General features: G+C 43.7%; 1 protein-coding gene across 1 annotated transcript in view; it reads left to right on the plus strand.

Annotated features, from left to right (window-relative positions):
* The first annotated feature begins 6460 nt into the window (after positions 1-6460).
* The window catches only part of LOC147123185 (death domain-containing protein 1-like), a 115968-nt gene continuing 101690 nt past the window's right edge, over positions 6461-20738 (plus strand). Inside the window, exons 1-6 of the mRNA XM_085965589.1 lie at positions 6461-6758; positions 6843-6892; positions 6982-7115; positions 8724-8781; positions 8881-8964; positions 15761-16197. Of these exons, the coding sequence (XP_085821715.1) occupies positions 6461-6758; positions 6843-6892; positions 6982-7115; positions 8724-8781; positions 8881-8964; positions 15761-16197 (1061 nt within the window). The remainder of the gene's footprint in view (positions 6759-6842; positions 6893-6981; positions 7116-8723; positions 8782-8880; positions 8965-15760; positions 16198-20738) is intronic.

A 20738-nucleotide genomic window follows, 5' to 3' on the forward strand; every position in this document is an offset into this window, starting at 1 on the left:
GAACATCAAGACTAAACTTTTGATTAACATCACTTGTGTCCTGGCAGGAAAACAATACACTCCATTTCCATAAACTGCACATGGGCTTAATTTCAGCCTCAATAACAATCTAAAATTATAATCTGTACAACTAACGCTCATTCTGCAAGTTTATTAATGTCTACTTGTACTTTGTTACAGTCTGTAAGGGTTTGGGGGCTTCTTTAAACTGGTTTAAAGTAATTTTCCTGGTCTTCACAGAATCACAGAAATCACAGAAACCCCACAGTGCAGATAGAGGCCATTTCGGCCCATCGAGCCTGCACCGACACATATCCCACCCGATCCCCGTAACCCCTACACCAACACATATCCCACCCTATCCCCGCAACCCCACATATTTTAATCCCCCTAACACTAAGGGTCAATTTATCATAGCCAATCAACCTAACCTGCACATTTTTGGACTGTGGGAGGAAACCGGAGCACCCGGAGAAAACCCACGCAAACACAGGGAGAATGTGCAAACTCCACACAGACAGTCACCCGAGGCCGGATTCGAACCTGGGTCCCTGGCGCTGTGAGGCAACAGTGCTAACCACTATGCCACCGTGCTGGACCACTTGCAGGACCAATTCCAATAAAACCAATTTTATTACAGCGGTTACGAATCGCTTCCCCTCCTTTAGTTCTGAGTGGAGGAACTTATAATTAATGATATTAAAATGGAACAAGTGGTTTGGATGAGAGAAAAAAATCAAGTTTTATTACCTAAATAAACTACAATCAAAAGAATAAACTATACCACACAAAGACAGTAATTACAGTAAAACTATATAACAGGGGGTTGCAGACGGTGAAAATGAGGGATACAATGGCTACAATGTTATTTAAACAATCTGAGCAATACCCTTAAATCACCACCCCTTAACTCCTGCTAAGTTGCCTTGTTGAGGAGTCAGAACACCCTGCTCACCTTTGGTCCAGCGAAGTAAGAGAGAGAGAGCTAGCTTCTCAGCCGCTATTTTTATACCTGGTGAGGTCCTGCCGTTCTGCCTTGCAAGGGCTGTGTGCAAAATTCCCCACCCAAAAGGATCCAATACACAAGAGAAAGCTGTGATTGGCTAACTCAGAGTGGTTGGACTGGGTTAATGTGTCTTCCGGAGCTTCCTGGGCTGAAACAAAAGGGAGATACAACTGCTCTATTGTCCAGTACTGGGTGATTTAAAACCCATTCAAATCTTGAACGATTCCCATTCAAGGTGCAAAAGTCTCTTCTGCAGTTTAGATGTATCCACTCGATATACAAACAAATGCTAATAGCATTCAATTGCTTTGTAAACAAAGCATTGTCCTTTGTCTTCGGCCATGTGGTGACAGCCATTTTTATCCCTCTCAAATTTAAAAGCACATCACCCAGGGATTCTTTTAATCAAAAAAATGAATCTTCAGAACTGTAAATTATTGCGAATTCTTACAGTCCTCCTCGACATTAACTATACCCCCCAATTTTGTGCCTTCCACACATTTCATAATTGTATTTCCAAATCCCGAGTCCAAATAGTTTATGTAAATGACGATCAGTAGTGGTCCCAGCACTGATTCTGTGTAATACCACTTGCCACAATCCGCCAATATGAGTAACTACCTTTAACCACTGCTCTCTGTTTTCTGTTTTGTAGCCAGTTTGCTATCTATTCTGTTAATTGTTCTCTGACTCCACATATTCTGACCACAGTTATGAGTCTACTGTGCGGTAGCTTATCAAAGGCCATTTGGAAATCCAAGTTAATTGCATCTTCTACTTTACCCTTACCTACCCTTTCTGTTACTTCTTTAAAGAATTCAATAAGGTTGGTAAAGCATGACCTCCCCTTTTTGTTTTATTCATTCAAGGGATGTGGGTGCCATTGGCAAGGCCAGCATTTATTGCCCATCCCTAATTGCCCTTGAGAAGGTGGTGGTGAGCCACCTTCTTGAAAGCTGCAGTCCGTGTGGTGAAGGGACTCCCACAATGCTGTTAGGTAGGGAGTTCCAGGAATTTGACCCAGCAATGAGGAAGGAACAGTAATATATTTCCAAGTCAGGATGGTGTGTGATTTGGAGGGAAATATGGGGGTGGTGATGTTACAATGCACCTACTGCCCTTGTCCTTTTAGATGGTAGAGGTCGTGGGTTTGGGAGGTACTGTTGAAGGAGCCTTGGTGAGTTGCTGCAGTGCAGTGGTAGAGAGAAAATAGGGAATTATAGACCAGCAAGCCTGACATCGATAGTGGGGAAAATGCTAGAGTCCATTATAAAAGATGTAATAGCAGAGCACTTGAAAAACAGTGACAGGATCAGACAAAGTCAACATGGATTTACCATCTACACGGGTAGGATGAATTGGGGAACGTTACTTAAAAGGTTGACGGTGGATAGGCAATGGCAAACCTTTAAAGATCGCATGGATGAACTACAGAATTTGTTCATCCCTGTTTGGTATAAAAATAAAAATAAAAAGGTGACTCAACCGTGGCTAACAAGGGAAATTAGGGATAGCATAAGATCCAAGGAGAGGACATATAAATTGGCCAGAAAAAGCAGTAAACCTGAGGATTGGGAGCATTTTAGGATTCAACAAAGGAGGACAAAGGGATTAATTAAGAGTGGGAAAATAAAGTATGAGAGTAAGCTTCCAGGGAACATAAAAACTGACTGTAAAAGCTTCTATAGATATGTGAAGAGAAAAAGATTGGTGAAGTCAAGCATAGGTCCCTTGCAGTCAGAATCAGGGGAATTTATAATGGGGAACAAAGAAATGGGAGACCAATTAAATACATACTTTGGTTCTGTCTTCACAAAGGAGGACACAAATAACCTCCCAAAGATGTCAGGGAACATAGGTCTGATGAAAGGGAGGAACTGATAAAAATCAGTATTTGTAGGGAAATGGTGTTAGGGAAATTGATGGGATTGAGGGGCAATAAATCCCCAGGGCCTGATAATCTACATTCTAGTGTACTTAAGGAAGTGGCCCTAGAAATAGTAGATGCATTGTTGGTCATCTTCCAAAATTCGATAGAGTCTGGAACAGTACCCATGGATTGGTGGGTAGCTAATGTTACCCCACTGTTCAAAAAGGATGGTAGAGAGAAAACGGGGAATTACAGACCGGTAAGCCTGACATTGGTAGTGGGGAAAATGCTAGAGTCCATTATAAAGGATGTAATAGCAGAGCACTTGGAAAAAAGTGACCGGATCGGACAAAGTCAATATGGATTTACAAAAGGTAAATCGTGCTTGACTAATCTACTGGAATTTTTTGAGGATGTAACTGGTAGAATAGATAAGGGAGAACCAGTGGATGTGGCGTATTTGGACTTTCAAAAGGCTTTCAATAAGGTCCAGCATAAGAGATTAACGTGTAAAATTAAGGCACATGGGATTGGGGGCAAGGCATTGACTTGGATAGAGAACTGGTTGGCAGACAGAAAGCAAAGAGTTGGAATAAACGGCTCTTTTCCTGAGTGGCAGGCAGTGACTAGTGGGGTACCGCAGGGATCGGTCCTTGGACCCCAGCTATTCACAATATATATTTATGGTCTGGGCGAGGGAACTAGATGTAATATCTCCAAGTTTGCAGATGACACATTGCTGGGTGGGCGTGTGTGCTGTGAGGGGGATGCCGAGAAACTCCAGTATGATTTGGACAGGTTGGGTGATTGGGCAGAAGCATGGCAGATGCAATATAACGTGGATAAATGCGAGGTTATCCACTTTGGTGTCAAAAACAGGAAGGCAGATTATTATCTGAATGGCAATAGATTGGGAGAAGGGGAAGTGCAACGAGACCTGGACGTCCTTGTGCACCAGTCACTGAAAGTAAGCATGCAAGTGCAGCAGGCGGTTAAGAAGGCAAATGGTATGTTGGCCTTCATAGCAAGAGGGTTCGAGTACAGGAACAAGGATGTCTTGCTGCAGTTGGACAGGGCCTTGGTGAGACCACATCTTGATTATTGTGTGCAGTTTTGGTCGCCTTTTCTGAGGAAGGATGTTCTTGCCATGGAAGGAGTGCAGCGAAGATTCACCAGGCAGATACCTGGGATGGCAGGAATGACGTATGAGGAGAGATTGGGTCGATTGGGCTTGTACTCGCTGGAGTTTAGAAGAATGAGAGGGGATCTCATCGAAACTTATAAAATTCTAACAGGACTAGACAGACTAGATGCTAGAAGGATGTTCCCGATGGTCGGGGAGTCCAGAACCAGGGGTCACAGTCTAAGGATAAGGGGTAAGCCATTTAGGACAGAGATGAGGAGGAATTTCTTCACCCAGAGAGTGGTGAACCTGTGGAATTCTCTACCAAAGAAGGCAGTAGAGGCCAATTCATTAAATATATTCAAGAAGGAGTTGGATATATTTCTTAAGGCTAAAGGGATCAAGGGATATGGAGAGAAGGCAGGAACAGGGTACTGAATTTGGATGATCAGCCATGATCTCATTGATTGGCGGAGCAGGCTCGAGGGGCCGAATGGCCTACTCCTGCTCCTATCTTCTATGTTTCTATGTTTCTATGTCACAGTCTAAGGATAAGGGGTAAGCCATTTAGGACAGAGATGAGGAGGAATTTCTTCACCCAGAGAGTGGTGAACCGGTGGCATTCTCTACCACAGAAGGCAGTTGAGGCCAATTCATTAAGTATATTCAAGAAGGAGTTAGATATATTTCTTAAGGCTAAAGGGATCAAGGGATATGGGGAGAAAGCAGGGACAGGGTACTGAATTTGGATGATCAGCCATGATCTCATTAAATGGCGTAGCAGGCTCGAGGGGCCGAATGGCCTACTCCTGCTCCTATCTTCTATGTTTCTATCTTGTAGATGGTACACCCTGCAGTCACGGTACACCAGTGGTAGAGGAGTGAATGTTTAAGGTGGTGGATGGGGTACCAATAAAGTGGGCTGCTTTGTCCAAATGGTGTCAAACTTCTTGTGTGTTGTTGGAGCTGCACTCATCCAGGCAAGTGAACAGTATCCATCACACTCCTGACTTGTGCCTTGCAGATGGTGGAAAGGATTTGGGGACTCAGGAGGTGAGACACTCGCTACAGAATACCTAGCCTCTGACCCGCTCTTGTAGCCACAGTATTTATGTGGCTGGTCCAGTTAAGTTTCTGGTCAATGGTGACCCCCAGGATGTTGATGGTGGGGGATTCAATGATGGTAATGCCATTGAATGTCAAGGGGAGGAGGTTAGATTCTCTCTTGCTGGAGATGGTCATTACCTGGCACTTGTGTAGCGCAAATGTTACTTGCAACTTATCAGCACAAGCCTGAATGTTGTCCAGGTCTTGCTGCATGCGGGCACGGACTGCTTCATTATTTGTGGAGTTGCAAATGGAACCGAACACTGTGCAATTATCAGCGAACATCCCCACTTCTGATATTATGATCGAGGGAAGGTCATTGATGAAGCAGCTGAAGATGGTTGGGCCTAGGGCACTGCCCTGAGGAACTCCTACAGCGATGTCCCGGGACTGAGATGATTGATCTCTAACAACTACAACCACCTTCCTTTGTGCTAGGTATGACTCCAGCCAGTGGAGAGTTTTCCCCCTGATTCCCATTGACTTCAATTTTACTCGGGCTCCTTGATGCCACAGTCGGTCAAATGCTGCCTTGATGTCAAGGGCAGTCACTCTCACCTCACCTTTGGAATCCTGGTTAGGTCACTATGCTGGGGTGGGGGGCGATATTCCTAGCACTGAGCAGCTTGGTGGGAAGAGTACATCCATCCTCCTGCTGATCTCCTCCACCAGGATCTCCAATGCTGTGTCCAAGAAACGGAGGCCCTTTAAGTTTCTCCTTGACCTGCCATCTTCAGAATTGCTTTGTGGTTGCCTGCAGCCAAACTGCACCTTCAATTTAGGACTTGAACATTGCCTTTAAATAGCATCAGGAGCGCCTAATACTCACTCTCCCAATTAGGCGAGTTGCCAATCAACTGCGCTACAAGTGCTCGCAGCCCACCTATTTAATGATAATGAAGGCCCTTGACCAATTTTGCCTCGTAATTGTGCCCACATAATTACTCCCGTCTTGCTAGCATAAGGGTCTGAATTTCTACCCCAATCTATCAAAGGGTACAGGTTGAATGCTGTGTTTATATAAGAATACTAACAATTCCTTCTTTTTTTTCTTTGAAAGGAAGCATATCTCTTTTCAACTATATTGTTTTGATCTACGGAGCCTTCAAGTTCCAATATCAGAACAAGAGCCAAACTTTAAAGTGTCACACCTTCCAGTCTCCTTGGTAACATTTATCTGCAGGAAGCAGAGCACAACAGTCAACAGCAAGAAAGGGAACCATTAAGAGGCACTTTGGTTCGTGGATATCACACAGTAATTTACTAAAGTTATAGTTGTTTCATGTTTTTGCGAGGCCCTGTTTTAGAAGGTGGCACCGATCCTCAGGCCTTCAGTTCCAATCGGCTGTGAAGTATGGAATTCGCCAAGTTTGAAAACGTTGAAAACGAAAAGCCAGACAACATTTTCAATACTATTGACTCGATTCAGCAAAGAAATCATGTCCTCAAGTCTTTGCTTCAGGAAAAGGGGAACATTTATGAGAATGATGAAGAGGGCATTAAGCAGAATCTTGATACAGTTTTGTTCCTAAGCAAACAGATTAGCACTGAACTCCTGGAAAAGTTCAAAAGTGCAAAAGAGATACTGCAAACAACAACTGAAATAGTTACTGCACTATGTGAACAGAACCAAGCAAGCACTAACCACAGAGGTAAGAGCAAGACTATAAAATAGAGCATTTTTGTAATAACAAATGGAATAACTATGTTTCATGTTTCACTCTTTGTTTACAAAGTGGCATATCACGTTACAGTACAATACATACACCAGATCCTCAAACTTGTGGTACTTATCAAAATTGATCTTACTCTAATCTACACATTCAGAGCATGCAAATTATTTTTCCACATTTTTACATCTCTCATGTTTGACAGCTATTGCAGTATTTCCTCTCTGATGTGAAGCAATTGTTGTGTTTCATTGCCAGTGGGTTTCTCAGGGTAGATTCTCTTCTGGGGTCCCTGATTTGTTGCCTGACAGTGCACCTCAAGTACGCCGTGTCTGTGAGGTAAGAGGTGCACACTGCTTTCCTGTCCTGGGCCATTCGCATGTTCTGTGTGCACTCCCTTCTGTGACCTTTGGCCTACCCCCATAGATCTCCTCTATCATCTCTACATTTGACTTACCCTGCATAGTACAGACCATGAAGAGGAAAAAGGAGATGTGTATATCCAGAGATCTACTGCTTTATTTTTACTTGCCCTTGTACCCGTGCCACTTATATGCATATATTTCTTGTAGTGGGGGAGGTAAATGGGTTGCTTTGTTGACTAGTTGGCGCCAAGATGGCACTTTGGTGATGGAAGGTTGGAACCAGTTTGATCTTAGTTGTCAGACCTGGTAATCTGATTCCTGACCAAGGCAGGTCCACATTATACCAGGGTGCTGTTGCCAGGCAGTTTCATTGAAGGACCTGGAGAGGTAGGCCTGCCACTGGAGGTTAGGTTTCTTCCCCCTTGGCTCCAGACAACCCAGATAGCCAATGCTGTCACAAGTGTTCCAAACTGAACAAGCAGCTGGAAGCTTACCAGTACTCTGTACTAGCAAATTGTATAAGTTTAGCTGGTTAAACAACAGCAGTACACCTATGCATGCTTGGGGAAACCTAAACCATGGCTCTTACCAGCCGATTTCTCAGTGGATTGGGTTTTGGTTTGGAGACTCTTAATCATGCTGATGGATTGTAACACCTATCAAACATGCAGCTAACCATAAAGCTTAAGGACAGGGCTCACTACACTTTTGTATTGCATTCCTAGCCAACCACAATGCTCTGTTTAGGTGGCCCAGAACAGCTGTGGCGTACTTGAGGTGCACTGTTGGGCAACCAGTCAGGGGCCCCAGAAGAGAATCTACCCGGAGAAACCCATGAAACACAACAATTGATACACATCAGAGCAGAAACACTGCAATAGCTGTCAAAGATGAGAGATGCAAAAATGTAGGGAAATAATTTGCATGCTCTGAATGTGTAGATTACAGTAAGATCATTTTTGATAAGTACCGCAAGTTTGATACATAGAAAGAAAGAAATAATTTTTATTTATATAGTGACTTTCACAACCTCAGGAGCTTCACAACCAATGAATTACATTTTGAAGTGTAGTCGCCGTTGTAATGTAGGGAAATGCGCCAGCCAATTTGCACGTAGCAAAGTGCCGCAAACAGCAATGAGATAAATGACCAAGTAAATTGTTTTAGTGATGTTGGTTGAGGGATAAATGTTGGCCAGCACACCAGGAGAACGCCCCTCCCCTTCTTTGAATAGCGCCATAAGAACTTTTACATCCAGCTGAGAGGGCAGATGGGGCCTTGGTTTGACATCTCATCTGAAAGACAGCATCTCCGCCAGTACAGCACTTCATCAGTACTGCATTGGAGTATCAGTCAAGGTTATGTGCTGAAGACCTGGAGTGGTGCTTGAACTGAGAACCTTCAGACTCAGAGGTGAGAGTGCTGCCAACTGAGCCGAGCTGACACATACATGTCCTCTCACAATGTACAAGACAGAATTTAATCCAGCTCTGTGAGATAATAACATGGAATTTCCTGTATCGCACTTATGCAGAAATTACGCTGAAATTTACGCTTGTTTCTGTGCCAATCTTGCCGACAGGAATTATGCTGAGATTTCCTGTGGAACACATTTAGCTATCCTGAAACAAAAAAAACTGGTAAAACAAGAACAAATGCAGTGCCATCAATTGTTGCCCACTTGTGTTTCAATTGTAGATACTTGATAAGCTATTTTTTAAATGGTGTATTCTACTCAGAAAATAAACACCTATGCCTGGATCTTTACTCACCGATGGAACCACAGCAAAGCGAGTGGTGTGCCTGCACAGGAGCGGCAGCAGGTAGGTTCGGACAATTTTAATGGCTCGGCCTCATTTATATGCAGCTTGTTGACTTCCTGACCAGAACAGCCAGCCATTAAAATCATGCCGGTACTAATGTAAGTGGACAGGCGGGGGTAGGTGGGTAGGAACGTCTCGGTCGGAGGAGGGGTCCAAAGTTTCCTTTCGGGGTCCGCAGTGGCACTCCTGGACAAAACAAACTTATCTTACTGGGCCTCCTCTGGATTTGCACAACTTCACCTTCATGGTGTTAATTTTGACAGCATCCAACCACTCGTATCTAAAAGCCAAAGTTTGAATTATTCAGTATTACCTTCTGAGGTTAGCATCTCAACCAGATGTAGTTTCACTGTTGATTGATATTGGCCGGGAAATTCCTCGAAGCTGCTCCCACTCCGAGGAATTTCTCAGCCAATGTGTTGCTGTATGAGTGATTTCACTCTGTCAGTACCTCCTGCCATGGTGCCGCACTCTCAGAGCCTCTTGTCCTCTCCTGTTCCTCTTCCTCTTCCAGTATTATGCAGAATGGGGGTATGCCCATTGGGAAGGTCATTCCAGCTGTTTGGTCCTCCTGAATGCGTTTGGAGGGTGGGGTGAAAGCGATCAAAATATTTTGGGTGCTCCGAAACTGACAGCACTTTACATTACATAGTATTTACAGCACAGAAACAGGCCATTCAGCCCAACAGGTCTATGCCGGTGATTATGCTCCACACTAGCCTCCCACCTTACTGCATCTAACCCTATCAGCATAACCTTCTATTCTGAGTAACGAGGTTGCTCCTGAATTTCTCTGGTTGATTATAGAGCAGGTCTCAGTAATATTTTTTTATTTTAAATCGCAAAGAATATCGCTCTCAAATTTCAGTTCTGCCAATATCAGGTAACCTTGGGCTGTGCAGCGTCTAAATTTTTGAGTGTAGCTCTACACCAGCGCATTATTTATATAAATCCAGGTCTTTAGCACAGAGGCAGAGTTATATAAAGGAGATGTTTCGCCAAACGTGCCTTGGAAGTGCCGCAAACTATTAAGGAAGTTTGCAGGTACCAATGTTCTGCTGTAAATCAGTTACTCGTAAATGTCCCTAGGAAAAAAAGGGCATAAAATTGCTCTTACACAGTAATTACGCGAAACTACCAGGAAATTCCAGGTCAACTTGCCCAAAACTACGGTCCCTCAGCCACTGATTGTTTACATTAAACAGTTGTATGGCTCAGTCTTAACATAAGGGAGTGTTCGTTGCAGCTGTGGCAACTTATTCACCGTGCCTGTAAACAGTCTGATAACATCAGCCTCACATAAAGAGCTCACTGCCATGACATAGCTGACTCACAAACAATCTTATATAATCCACCACAAACATATAAAGAAAATAAAGGACCAAGCAAATCACACCACTCAGCATAAGTCGAACAAATCATACTGCTAGTGAGTACAGGAATAGGAGGATAGAGCAGATGAATGCGTGGCTAAAGATTTGGTGCAGGAGGGAGGGCTTTAGTTTCCTGGATCACTGGGCCTGTTCTGGGGAAGGTGGGACTTGTACAAGTCGGACGGGTTGCACCTGAACCAGAGCGGGACAAATATCCTTGCGGGGAGGTTTGCTAGCACTGTTCGGGGGGGTTTAAACTAAAATGGTAGGGGGTTGGGAACCTGAGCAGGAAGACAGAGGAAAGGGAAACAGGGATAAAAGCAAAAGATAGGAAGGAGAAAAACAAAAGTGGCAGTCAGAGAAATCAACGGTTTAAATCAAACGTGGCCACAGTAAATAATAATTCAAATAGGTCTAAGAGTGTTAAAAAAACAAGCCTGAAGGCTTTGTGTCTTAATGCGAGGAGCATTTGTATTAAGGTGGATGAATTGGCTGCGCAAATAGAGGTAAACGAATATGATTTGGTTGGGATTACGGAAACATGGCTCAAGGATGGCCAAGACTGGGAACTCAACATCCAGGGGTATTCGATATTCAGGAAAGATAGGCAAAAAGGAAAGGGAGGTGGGGTAGCATTACTGGTTAAAGAAGGGATTAATACAATTGTAATGAAGGATATTAGCTCTGATGATGTGGAATCTGTATGGGTAGAATTGAGAAATACTAAGGGGAAAAAAACATTAGTGGGAGTGGTGTATAGACTTCCCAACAGTAAGGCGGAGGTTGGGGATGGCATGAAAAGGGAAATTAAAGAAGCGTGCAATAAGGGCACAGCAGTCATCTTGGGTGACTTTAATCTACATATAGATTGGGCCAACCAAATTAGTAACAATACTATGGAGGAGGAATTCCTGGAGTGTTTACGGGATGGATTCCTGGACCAATATGTCGAGGAACCAACCAGAGATCAGGCCATCTTAGATTGGGTATTATGTAACGAGAAAGGATTAATTAGCAATCTTGTTGTACGAGGCCCCTTGGGTCGGAGCGATCATAATATGATCGAATTCTTCATTAAGATGGAGAATGAAGTAGTTGACTCAGAGACTAGGGTCCTCAATTTAAATAAAGGAAACTATGATGGTCTGAGGAGCGAGTTGGGTAGGATTGATTGGGGAATGGCCCTCAAAGGGTTGACGGTGGATAGGCAATGGCAAACATTCAAAGACCGAATGGATGAGCTACAGAATTTGCTCATCCCAGTTTGGCATAAAAATAAAACAAAAAAGGTGACTCAACCGTGGCTAACAAGGGAAATTAGGGATAGCATAAGATCCAAGGAGACAACATATAAATTGGCCAGAAAAAGCAATAATCCTGAGGATTGGGAGCAGTTTAGGATTCAACAAAGGAGGACAAAGGGATTAATTAAGAAAGGGAAAATAGAATATGAGAGTAAGCTTGCAGGGAACATAAAAACTGACTGTAAAAGCTTTTATAGCTATGTGAAGAGAAAAAGATTGGTGAAGTCAAGCGTAGGTCCCTTGCAATCAGCATCAGGGGAATTTATAATGGGAAACAAAGAAATGGCAAACCAACTAAATTCATACTTTGGTTCTGTCTTCACAAAGCAGGGCACAAATAACCTCCCAGATATGCCGGGGAACATAGGGCCTGATGAAAGGGTGGAACTGAAAGAAATCAGTATTTGTAGGGAAATGGTGTAAGGAAAATTGATGGACTGAAGGCCGATAAATCCCCAGGGCCTGATAATCTACATCCCAGGGTACTTAAGGAAGTGGCCCTAGAAATAGTAGATGCATTGCTGGTCATCTTCCAGAACTCGATAGACTCTTGAACAGTACCCATGGATTGGAGGGTAGCTAATGTTACCCCACTATTCAAAAAAGGTGGTGGAGAAAAAGCGGGGAATTATAGACCGGTAAGCCTGACATTGGTAGTGGGGAAAATGCTAGAGTCTATTATAAAAGATGTAATAGCAGAGCACTTGGTAAGCAGTGACAGGATTGGACAAAGTCAACATGGATTTACAAAAGGTAAATCATGCTTGACTAATCTACTGGAATTTTTTGAGGTTGTAACTGGTAAAATAGATAAGGGAGAACCAGTGGATGTGGTGTATTTGGACTTTCAGAAGGCTTTCGATAAGGTCCCACATAAGAGATTAGCATGCAAAATTAAGGCACATGGGATTGGGGGCAAGGTATTGACTTGGATAGAGAACTGGTTGGCGGACAGAAAGCAAAGAGTTGGAATAATTGGGTCGTTTTCCGAGTGGCAGGCAGTGACTAGTGGGGTACCGCAAGGATCGGTCCTAGGACACCAGCTGTTCACAATATATATTAATGATCTGGATGAGGGAATTGGGTGTAATATCTCCAAACTTGCAGATGACACAAAGCTGGGTGGGAGGGTAAGCTGTGAGGAGGATGTCGTGAAACTCCAGTACGATTTGGACAGATTGGGTGATTGGGCAGAAACATGGCAAATGCACTATAATGTGGATAAATGTAAGGTTATCTACTTTGGTGGCAAAAACAGGAAGGCAGATTATTATTTGAATGGCAATAGATTGGGAGAAGGGGAAGTGCAAAGAGACCTGGGTGTTCTTGTGCACCAGTCGCTGAAGGTAAGCATGCAGGTGCAGCAGGCGGTTAAGAAGGCAAATGGTATGTTGGCCTTCCTAGCAAGAGGGTTCGAGTACAGGAACAAGGATGTCTTGCTACAGTTGTACAGGGCCTTGGTGAGACCGCACCTTGAGTATTGTGTGCAGTTTTGGTCGCCTTACCTGAGGAAGGACATTCTTGCCATGGAAGGAGTGCAGCGAAGATTCACCAGGCTGATACCTGGGATGGCAGGAATGACATATGAGGAGAGATTGTGTCGATTGGGCTTATACTGGAGTTTAGAAGATTGAGAGGGGATCTCATCGAAACCTATAAAATTCTGTCAGGCCTGGACAGACTAGATGCAGGAAGGATGTTTATGATGGCCGGGGAGTCCAGAACCAGGGGTCATAGTCTAAGGATAAGGGGTAAGCCATTTAGGACTGAAATGAGGAGGAATTTCTTCCCCAGAGAGTGGTGAACCTGTGGAATTCTCTGCCACAGAGGGCGGTGGAGGCCAGTTCATTAAATATATTCAAAAAAGAGTTGGATATATTTCTTAAGGCTAAAGGGATCAAGGGATATGGGGAGAAGGCAGGGACAGGGTACTGAATTTGGATGATCAGCCATGATCTCATTGAATGGTGGAGCAGGCTCGAAGGGCCGAATGGCCTACTCCTGCTCCTATCTTCTATGTTTCTATGTTTCTATGACATTCATATCCTCCTTCTCTGAACTCCCTTCTGTGACTAACAGGTAGTAAAAACAGGGCCAAAGCATTCTGGGTACTACAACATACTGTTCCACACCAAGCAACCAGCTCATAATACTCAGTTTGTTTTTCATTTTTTAGTGAAGGAATACATGTTATAATCTAAAAGTAAGAAAGAAAATGCTTTACGGCCAAGGAAGTACTTTTGAAGTGTAGTCATTGTTTTACTCTGCGCTCGCTGACCTACGTTGGCTCCTGATCCGACAATGCCTCAATTTTAAAATGCTCATCCTTATTTTCAAATCCCTCCATAGCCTCGCCCCTCCCTATCTCTGTAATCTTCTCCAGCCCTACAAGCTTTCAAGATTTCTGCATCCTCCAATTCTGGCCTCTTGAGCATCATCGATTTTAATCGCTCCACCATTGGCGGCCGTGCTTTCAGCTGCCAAGGCCCTAAGCTGTGGAATTCTCTTCCTCAACCTTTCCATCTCTCGACCTCTCTCTCCTCCTTAAAACCTATCTCTTTGATCCATCTTTTGGTCATCTGTCCTGATATCTCCTCCTGTGACATGGTGTCAAAAATGTTTTTATTGATATCGCTCTTGTTAAATGCGCTTATATAAATGTAAATTGTTGTTGTATGTAAGAAACACAGCAGCCAATTTGCATATAGCAAGGTCTCACAACCAGCAATGTGATAATGACCAGTTTTAGTGATGTTAGCTGAGGGATAAATAATGGCCAGGACACTTGGGAGAACGCCACTGCTCTTCTTTGAAATAGTGCCATGGGAAACTTTCACCCACCTGAGAGGGCAGCTGGGGCCTTGGTTTAACATCTCACCCAGAAGACAGCACCTCCAACAGTGCAGCACTCCCTCAGCACTACACTGGAATGTCAGCCCAGGTTTTGTACTCAAGTCTTTGGGGTGGGACTTGAGTTCATGACCTTCTGACACAGAGGTAAGAGTGCTACCATTGAGCCAAGGCTGACACAAGGACTGAGTGTCAGGAGCAATGTTCCCTCTAATTTTCTTTTGGTTCACGCGGCCCCTTTAAGGAGCTGCACGGGCCATTCAAAATTCCACGCATGCGTGGTTTTTCTGTTCAAAAGCCAGCTCACCGGCTGTGCAGGACCTGCAGAGAGCTGCGCGGCCAGCAACTAATAGGGAACATTGGTCAGGAGTGGCATACGAGGGCAGTCAGGCAGAACTACTTTTTAATCACATGGTAATAGACTTGTGGAATTAGTTACCCGAAAGGTGATTGAGATGAACAATATAAATAGATTCAAAATATATCTGTTTCTTGTCAGAGAAAAAATATGATGAGGGAGTGTAGATGAGTTGTGATTGATGAAAATGGAATAGGATTATCAGGGAAAATAGATTTTTCCTATTCCTAAAAGGAAGTATGGCCAGGAATTTCCTAAGAGCTGATCCTGCTCCACCATTCTTCCAGCGAAGTTACAGCGGAGGAGCGGGAGCAGCTAAATGGAAATTCACAGACTACGCAATGAGTGGTTAGGATTTAGATGCACTGCCTGATGGGGCGGTGGATACAGATTCAATAGTAACCTTCAAAAGGGAATTGGATAAATATTTGAATGAGAAAAATTGCAGGGATATGTGGAAGAGTGGGGGAGTGGGACTAACTGGATTGCTCTTCGAAAGAGCCAGTGCAGACTCGATGGGCCAAATGGCCTCCCTCTGTGCTGCACCATTTTATGATTCTATGTTCTTATTACGGGGAGCAATCATTAATTGTCTGATTAATTCTTGCTTTTACAATTATCTTTTTACAGTAAGTGCTGCTCATTTGAATTATCTGGGAAGGACTATTAATTTTCTAAACCATATTATCATAAGTTTTAAAAGTGCAGAAAACAGTCTGTATAATATCAACTGCCACACAAATGAGGATGTGCAAACTTCCTGTGCCTCGGAACAAAGTCTGGGATTATCCAACTCAGAACTTTTCCAGCAAAAGGGAAATTCAGGAGGAGAGGAGAGCAGGAAAGAAGAAGGAAGCCTTCAAACATCTCCCAGCAATTCCAAAAATAATCAACTATTTTCTGATAATAAGAATCGTAGCTTGGGAACAGAAAATGGGAGCAGTCTTCAAGTCTCCAGCAATTTTCAAACAGTTGAAAATGAAGGAACGGAGAAAGAAAACATTGTAGGGATCAAAGATGAACATCTTCAGGCATCAAATGTGTGCTCTCCTGGCCAAAGGGGAGCGAAGAACCAGCCTGGAATTCAGGCACCAGATGAAACGAAAGATCAGCAGAGAGTAATAAAGGAAATGGATTGCAGCACTAAAGTCAAGGACACTGATAAAACTTTAAAATCTGGGTCAGTTGGTAATAAAGATGGAAGTAAGGAAATTCATCTCACTGCCGCGTCAGAAACTGGTGGAGCTGATGAAAAAAAAATGATCAAATTAAATGATAAAAATGAGATTACTGAATGTGCAGGTGAAGCTGTGAAAACTGAAGACCCAAGAGGCTGGTCCCAAAGAGAGTAAGCACCATTCAATCCAGTTCAATTACATTTCATTGGTACTATACGAGTTAATGAAAATGTTCTTGGGTGTTAAAGTGGCTCACATAGCCTTTGGCTTGCCTATATTGCTATAAACATGAATACGATGTTTCATTTTATCGTAGATTTTAGCACTTCCAATTAATTAAGACGGGGCAAAATTTCAATACGAGATTTACTAATAAAAGCTCAAGGCAAATGCATTTTTAAGGGTAATTATTTTCATTATACTTTTTTGTTACATATTTGTTAATTCCAACTATTCCCTCTGGCGAGTGGGTTAATAATTGAGGTCATAGATTCAAAATCATTGGAAAAAGATCTAGAGGGGAGATGAGGAGAAATGTTTTCACTCAGCGAGTTGTTGGGTTCTGGAACATGCTACCTGTAAAGGTGGTGGAAGCCAATCCCATAAATAATTTTAAAAGGGAGTTGGACAGGTACTTGAGCATGAGGAACTTACAGGGTTGCGGACAAAAAACGGGAATGTGGGACTAAGCACAACTGCTGTTTCAAAGAGCCAGCATAGGCACAGCGGGCTGAATGGCATTCTCCTGTGCTGTAAGTATCTGTGATCTACGATTCTAACCTCCAAAATCCTTATGTCTAATAGGCTGGTTTCCCCGCTGCTGTTGATTGCTCTGCCTGCACATCAAAAGTGTAGTAGCCTCTGACCCCTAAGCTACACTGGATGCCAGGGATGCACTGGTATTCTTTATGCCCAGCACTGCTAAGGGCGTAAATTCAGAAATAACGTCGTATGACATGACTCCCACATTTAAATACGCCTGTCTACAAATGGCCCAGAAATCTGACAGGCAGGAAAAGGGACGGAACCCTGCCATAATGTTCATCCTCACCCGCCAGAAATGCCAAAGCAATTTGGCCTTGAACAATGACCCCTCTAAATTATTTGTTTGTTCATGGTACCTTTAACTTTGCTGCGCTGCTGCAGTCGTGGCCGTGCACGCACGGTATCTTACAGGGAACAGCTTGTGAGCAGCATGTGCTGTACCTTCCCGATTGCTGCGCCAGCCGCAGCTTAGAGGGAACATTGGCCTTAACGCCTCTTTCCAGAATCCTTCAAGTCAGGCATCATTATAATATGAAGGATACGCCTGAAACATCATAACATGTGTCAGCTTTGTGGAACATACATAGGAACAAAGGAACAGGAGTCGGCCATTGAAACCCTCGAGCCTGTTCCGCCATTCAATGAGATCATGGCTGATCTGCGATTTAACTCCATATACCCGCCTTTGGCCCATATCCCTTAATACCTTTGGTTAACAAAAAGCTATCAATCTCCGATTTTAAATTAACAATTGATCGAGCATCAATTGCCATTTGCGGAAGTGAGTTCCAAACTTTTACCACTCTTTGTGTGTAGAAGTGTTTCCTAATTTCACTCCTGAAAGGTCTGGCTCTAATTTTTAGATTATGTCCCCTAGTCCTAGAATCCCCAACCAGCAGAAATAGTTTCTCTCTATCTACCCTATCTGTTCCCCTTAATATCTTGAAAACTTCGATCAGATCACCCCTTAACCTTCTAAATTCTAGGGAATACCACGCTAATTTGTGTAATCTCTCCTCGTAATTTAACCCTTGAAGTCCTGGTATCATTCTGGTAAACCTACGCTGCACTCCCTCCAAGGCCAATATATCCTTCCTAAGGTGTGGTGCCCAGAACTGCTCACAGTGCTCCAGGTGTGGTCTAACCAGGGCTTTGTATAGCTGCAGCATAACTTCTACCCCCTTGTATTCTAGTCCTCTAGATATAAAGGCCAGCATTCCATTAGCCATTTTGATTATTTTCTGTACCTGTTCATGATATTTTAATGATCTATGTACCTGAACCCACAAGTCTCTTTGGATCTCCACTGTTTTTAGTTTTTCACCATTTAGAAAGCACCCTGTTCTATCCTTTGTAGGTCCAAAGTGGATGACCTCACATTTGCCTATATTGAAATCAGTTTTGCCCATTCACTTAATCTATCGATATCCCTTTGTAATTTTATGCTTTTATCTACACTGCCTACAATGCCACCGATCTTTGTGTCATTGGCAAATTTATATATATAACTTTCTATGTCATGATCTAAGTAATTAATAAATATTGTGAATAGTTGAGGCCCCAACACAGATCGCTGTGGGACACCACTAGTCACATCCTGCCAATTAGTGTACTTACCTATTATCCCTACTCTCTGCCTCCTGCCACTCAGCCAATTTCCTAACCAGGTTTGCTCGCTACTCCATGGGCTTCTACCTTAGTTAACAGTCTCTTATGTGGGATTTTATCAAATGCCTTCTGGAAGTCCATATAAATAACATCTATAGACATTCCCCTGTCCACTACTTTAGTCACCTCTTCAAAAAATTCAATCAGGTTCATCAGGCATGACCTACCTTTCACAAATCCATGCTGGCCCCCTCTGATCAACTGAAATTTTTTGACGTGTTCAGTCACCCTATCCTTAATTATAGACTCTAGTAATTTTCCAACAACAGATGTTAAACTAACTGGTCTACAAGTCCCTGGTTTCCCTCTCTCGCCATTCTTAAATAACAAAGTGACAGGCGCAATTTTCCAATCTAAAGGAACGGTTCCCGAATCGAGAGAGCTTTGGAAGATTATAGTTAGGGCATCTTCCACTGACCTTCTGTCATTTTACCCATTAACAGATTTGCCCAGTTTAGTGTGGACAGTCTCTGTCTCATTCCGTTGAAGTTGGCCTTACTGAAATCTAGAATCTTAGTAGCTGTTTTACGTTTCTCCCTTTCAAAGGCTACATTGAACTCGATCATGTTATGATTGCTATTGGATAAATGTTCACGCACCGTTCAGCTGTTAACTAAATTTGGCTCATTACTCATTATTAAATCTAATACAAAAAGAAAATACTGCAGATGTTGGAAATCTGAAATAAAAACAGAAAATGCTGGAAATACTCAGCAGGTCAGGCAGCATCTGTGAAGAGAGAAACAGAGTTAACGTTTCACGTCAGAACTGGAAAAAAGCAGGAAATGGGACAGATTTTTAAGCAAGTGTAGGGGCTGGGAAAGGGGGAGGGGATGAAAGAACAAAAGGGAAGGTCTGTGATAGGATAGAAGGCGGAAGAGGTTAAGAGACATTAAGAGATATTCAAGGCAAAAGGAGATGGTAATGGGACAGGTTAAGAAACAAAGGATGGCTCTAGATGAAGTATAAATTGCGCTGGCAGAATGAAAGACAGCTGCCATGTGGGGGAGAAGAACAGAACAAAAGTGTGGATAAAAAATATATATATGATAGGGGCCGAGGTTATGATCTGAAATTGTTGAATTTTATGTTGAGTCCAGAAGGCTGTAAAGTGCCTAATCGAAAGATGAGGTGCTGTTCCTCGAGGTTATGCTGAGCTTCTGTGGAACAATGCAAGAAGCCGAGGACGGTGAGGTAAGAGTGGGAGTGGAGCGGAGAATTAAAGTGACAGGTGACCGGAAGCTCGGGGTCCCCCTTACGGACTGAACGGAGGTGTTCCGCAAAGCAGTCACCCAATTTGCGTTTGGTCTCCCCAATGTAGAGGAGACCGCATCGTGAGCAGCAAATACAGTATACTAAATTGCAAGAAGTACAAGTAAATCACTGTTTCACCTGGAAGGGGTGTTTGGGGCCCTGGACAGTGGGAAGGGGGGAGGTATAAGGGCATGTGTTGCATCTCCTGCATTTGCACGGGAAGGTGCCGGGCAAAGGGGAAGGGGGTGATAGAGGAGTGGACCAGGGTGTCTTGGAGGGAGCAGTCCCTTTGGAATGCTGAAAGGGGAGGTGAGGGGAAGATGTGTTTGGTGGTGGGCTCACGCTGGAGGTGGCGGAAATAGTGGAGGATGATCAGTTGAATGTGAAGGCTGGTGGGGTGAAAGGTGAGGACAAGGGGAACTCTATCGTGGTTCCGGGAGGGAGGGGCAGGGGTGAGGGCAGAAGTGCGGGAGATAGAACGGACATGGTCAATGGCCATGTCTCCCACTGTAGAGGGGAATCCCCGGTTGAGGAAAAAGGAAGACATGTCAGAAGCACTGGTATGGAAGGTGGCATCATCAGAGCAGATGCGGCGGAGATGGAGAAACTGGGAGAATGGAATAGAGACCTTACAGGAAGTGGGGTGGGAGGAAGTGTAGTCCAGGTAGCTGTGGGAGTCAGTGGGCTTGTAGTGAATGTTTGTCAATGACCTATCCCCAGAGATGGAGACGGAAAAGTCGAGGAAGGGAAGGGAAGAGTCGGAGATGGACCATGTGAAGGTGAGGGAAGGGTGGTAATTGGAAGCAAAGTGAATGAAATTATCTAGTTCAGGGCGAGAGCAGGAAACAGCACCGATACAGTCATCAATGTACCAGAAAAAGACGTGAGGGAGGAGACCTGAGTAGGACTGGAACAAAGAGTGTTTCACATATCCCACAAAAAGGCAGGCATAGCTAGGACCCATGTGGGTTCCCATTGCAACACCTTTGATTTGGAGGAAGTGAGTGGAGTCAAAGGAGAAGTT

Source organism: Somniosus microcephalus, chromosome 2, assembly GCF_052327205.1.
Source record: "Somniosus microcephalus isolate GS21.2 chromosome 2, FLI_Smic_1.0, whole genome shotgun sequence".
Classification (NCBI taxonomy): Eukaryota; Metazoa; Chordata; class Chondrichthyes; order Squaliformes; family Somniosidae; genus Somniosus; species Somniosus microcephalus.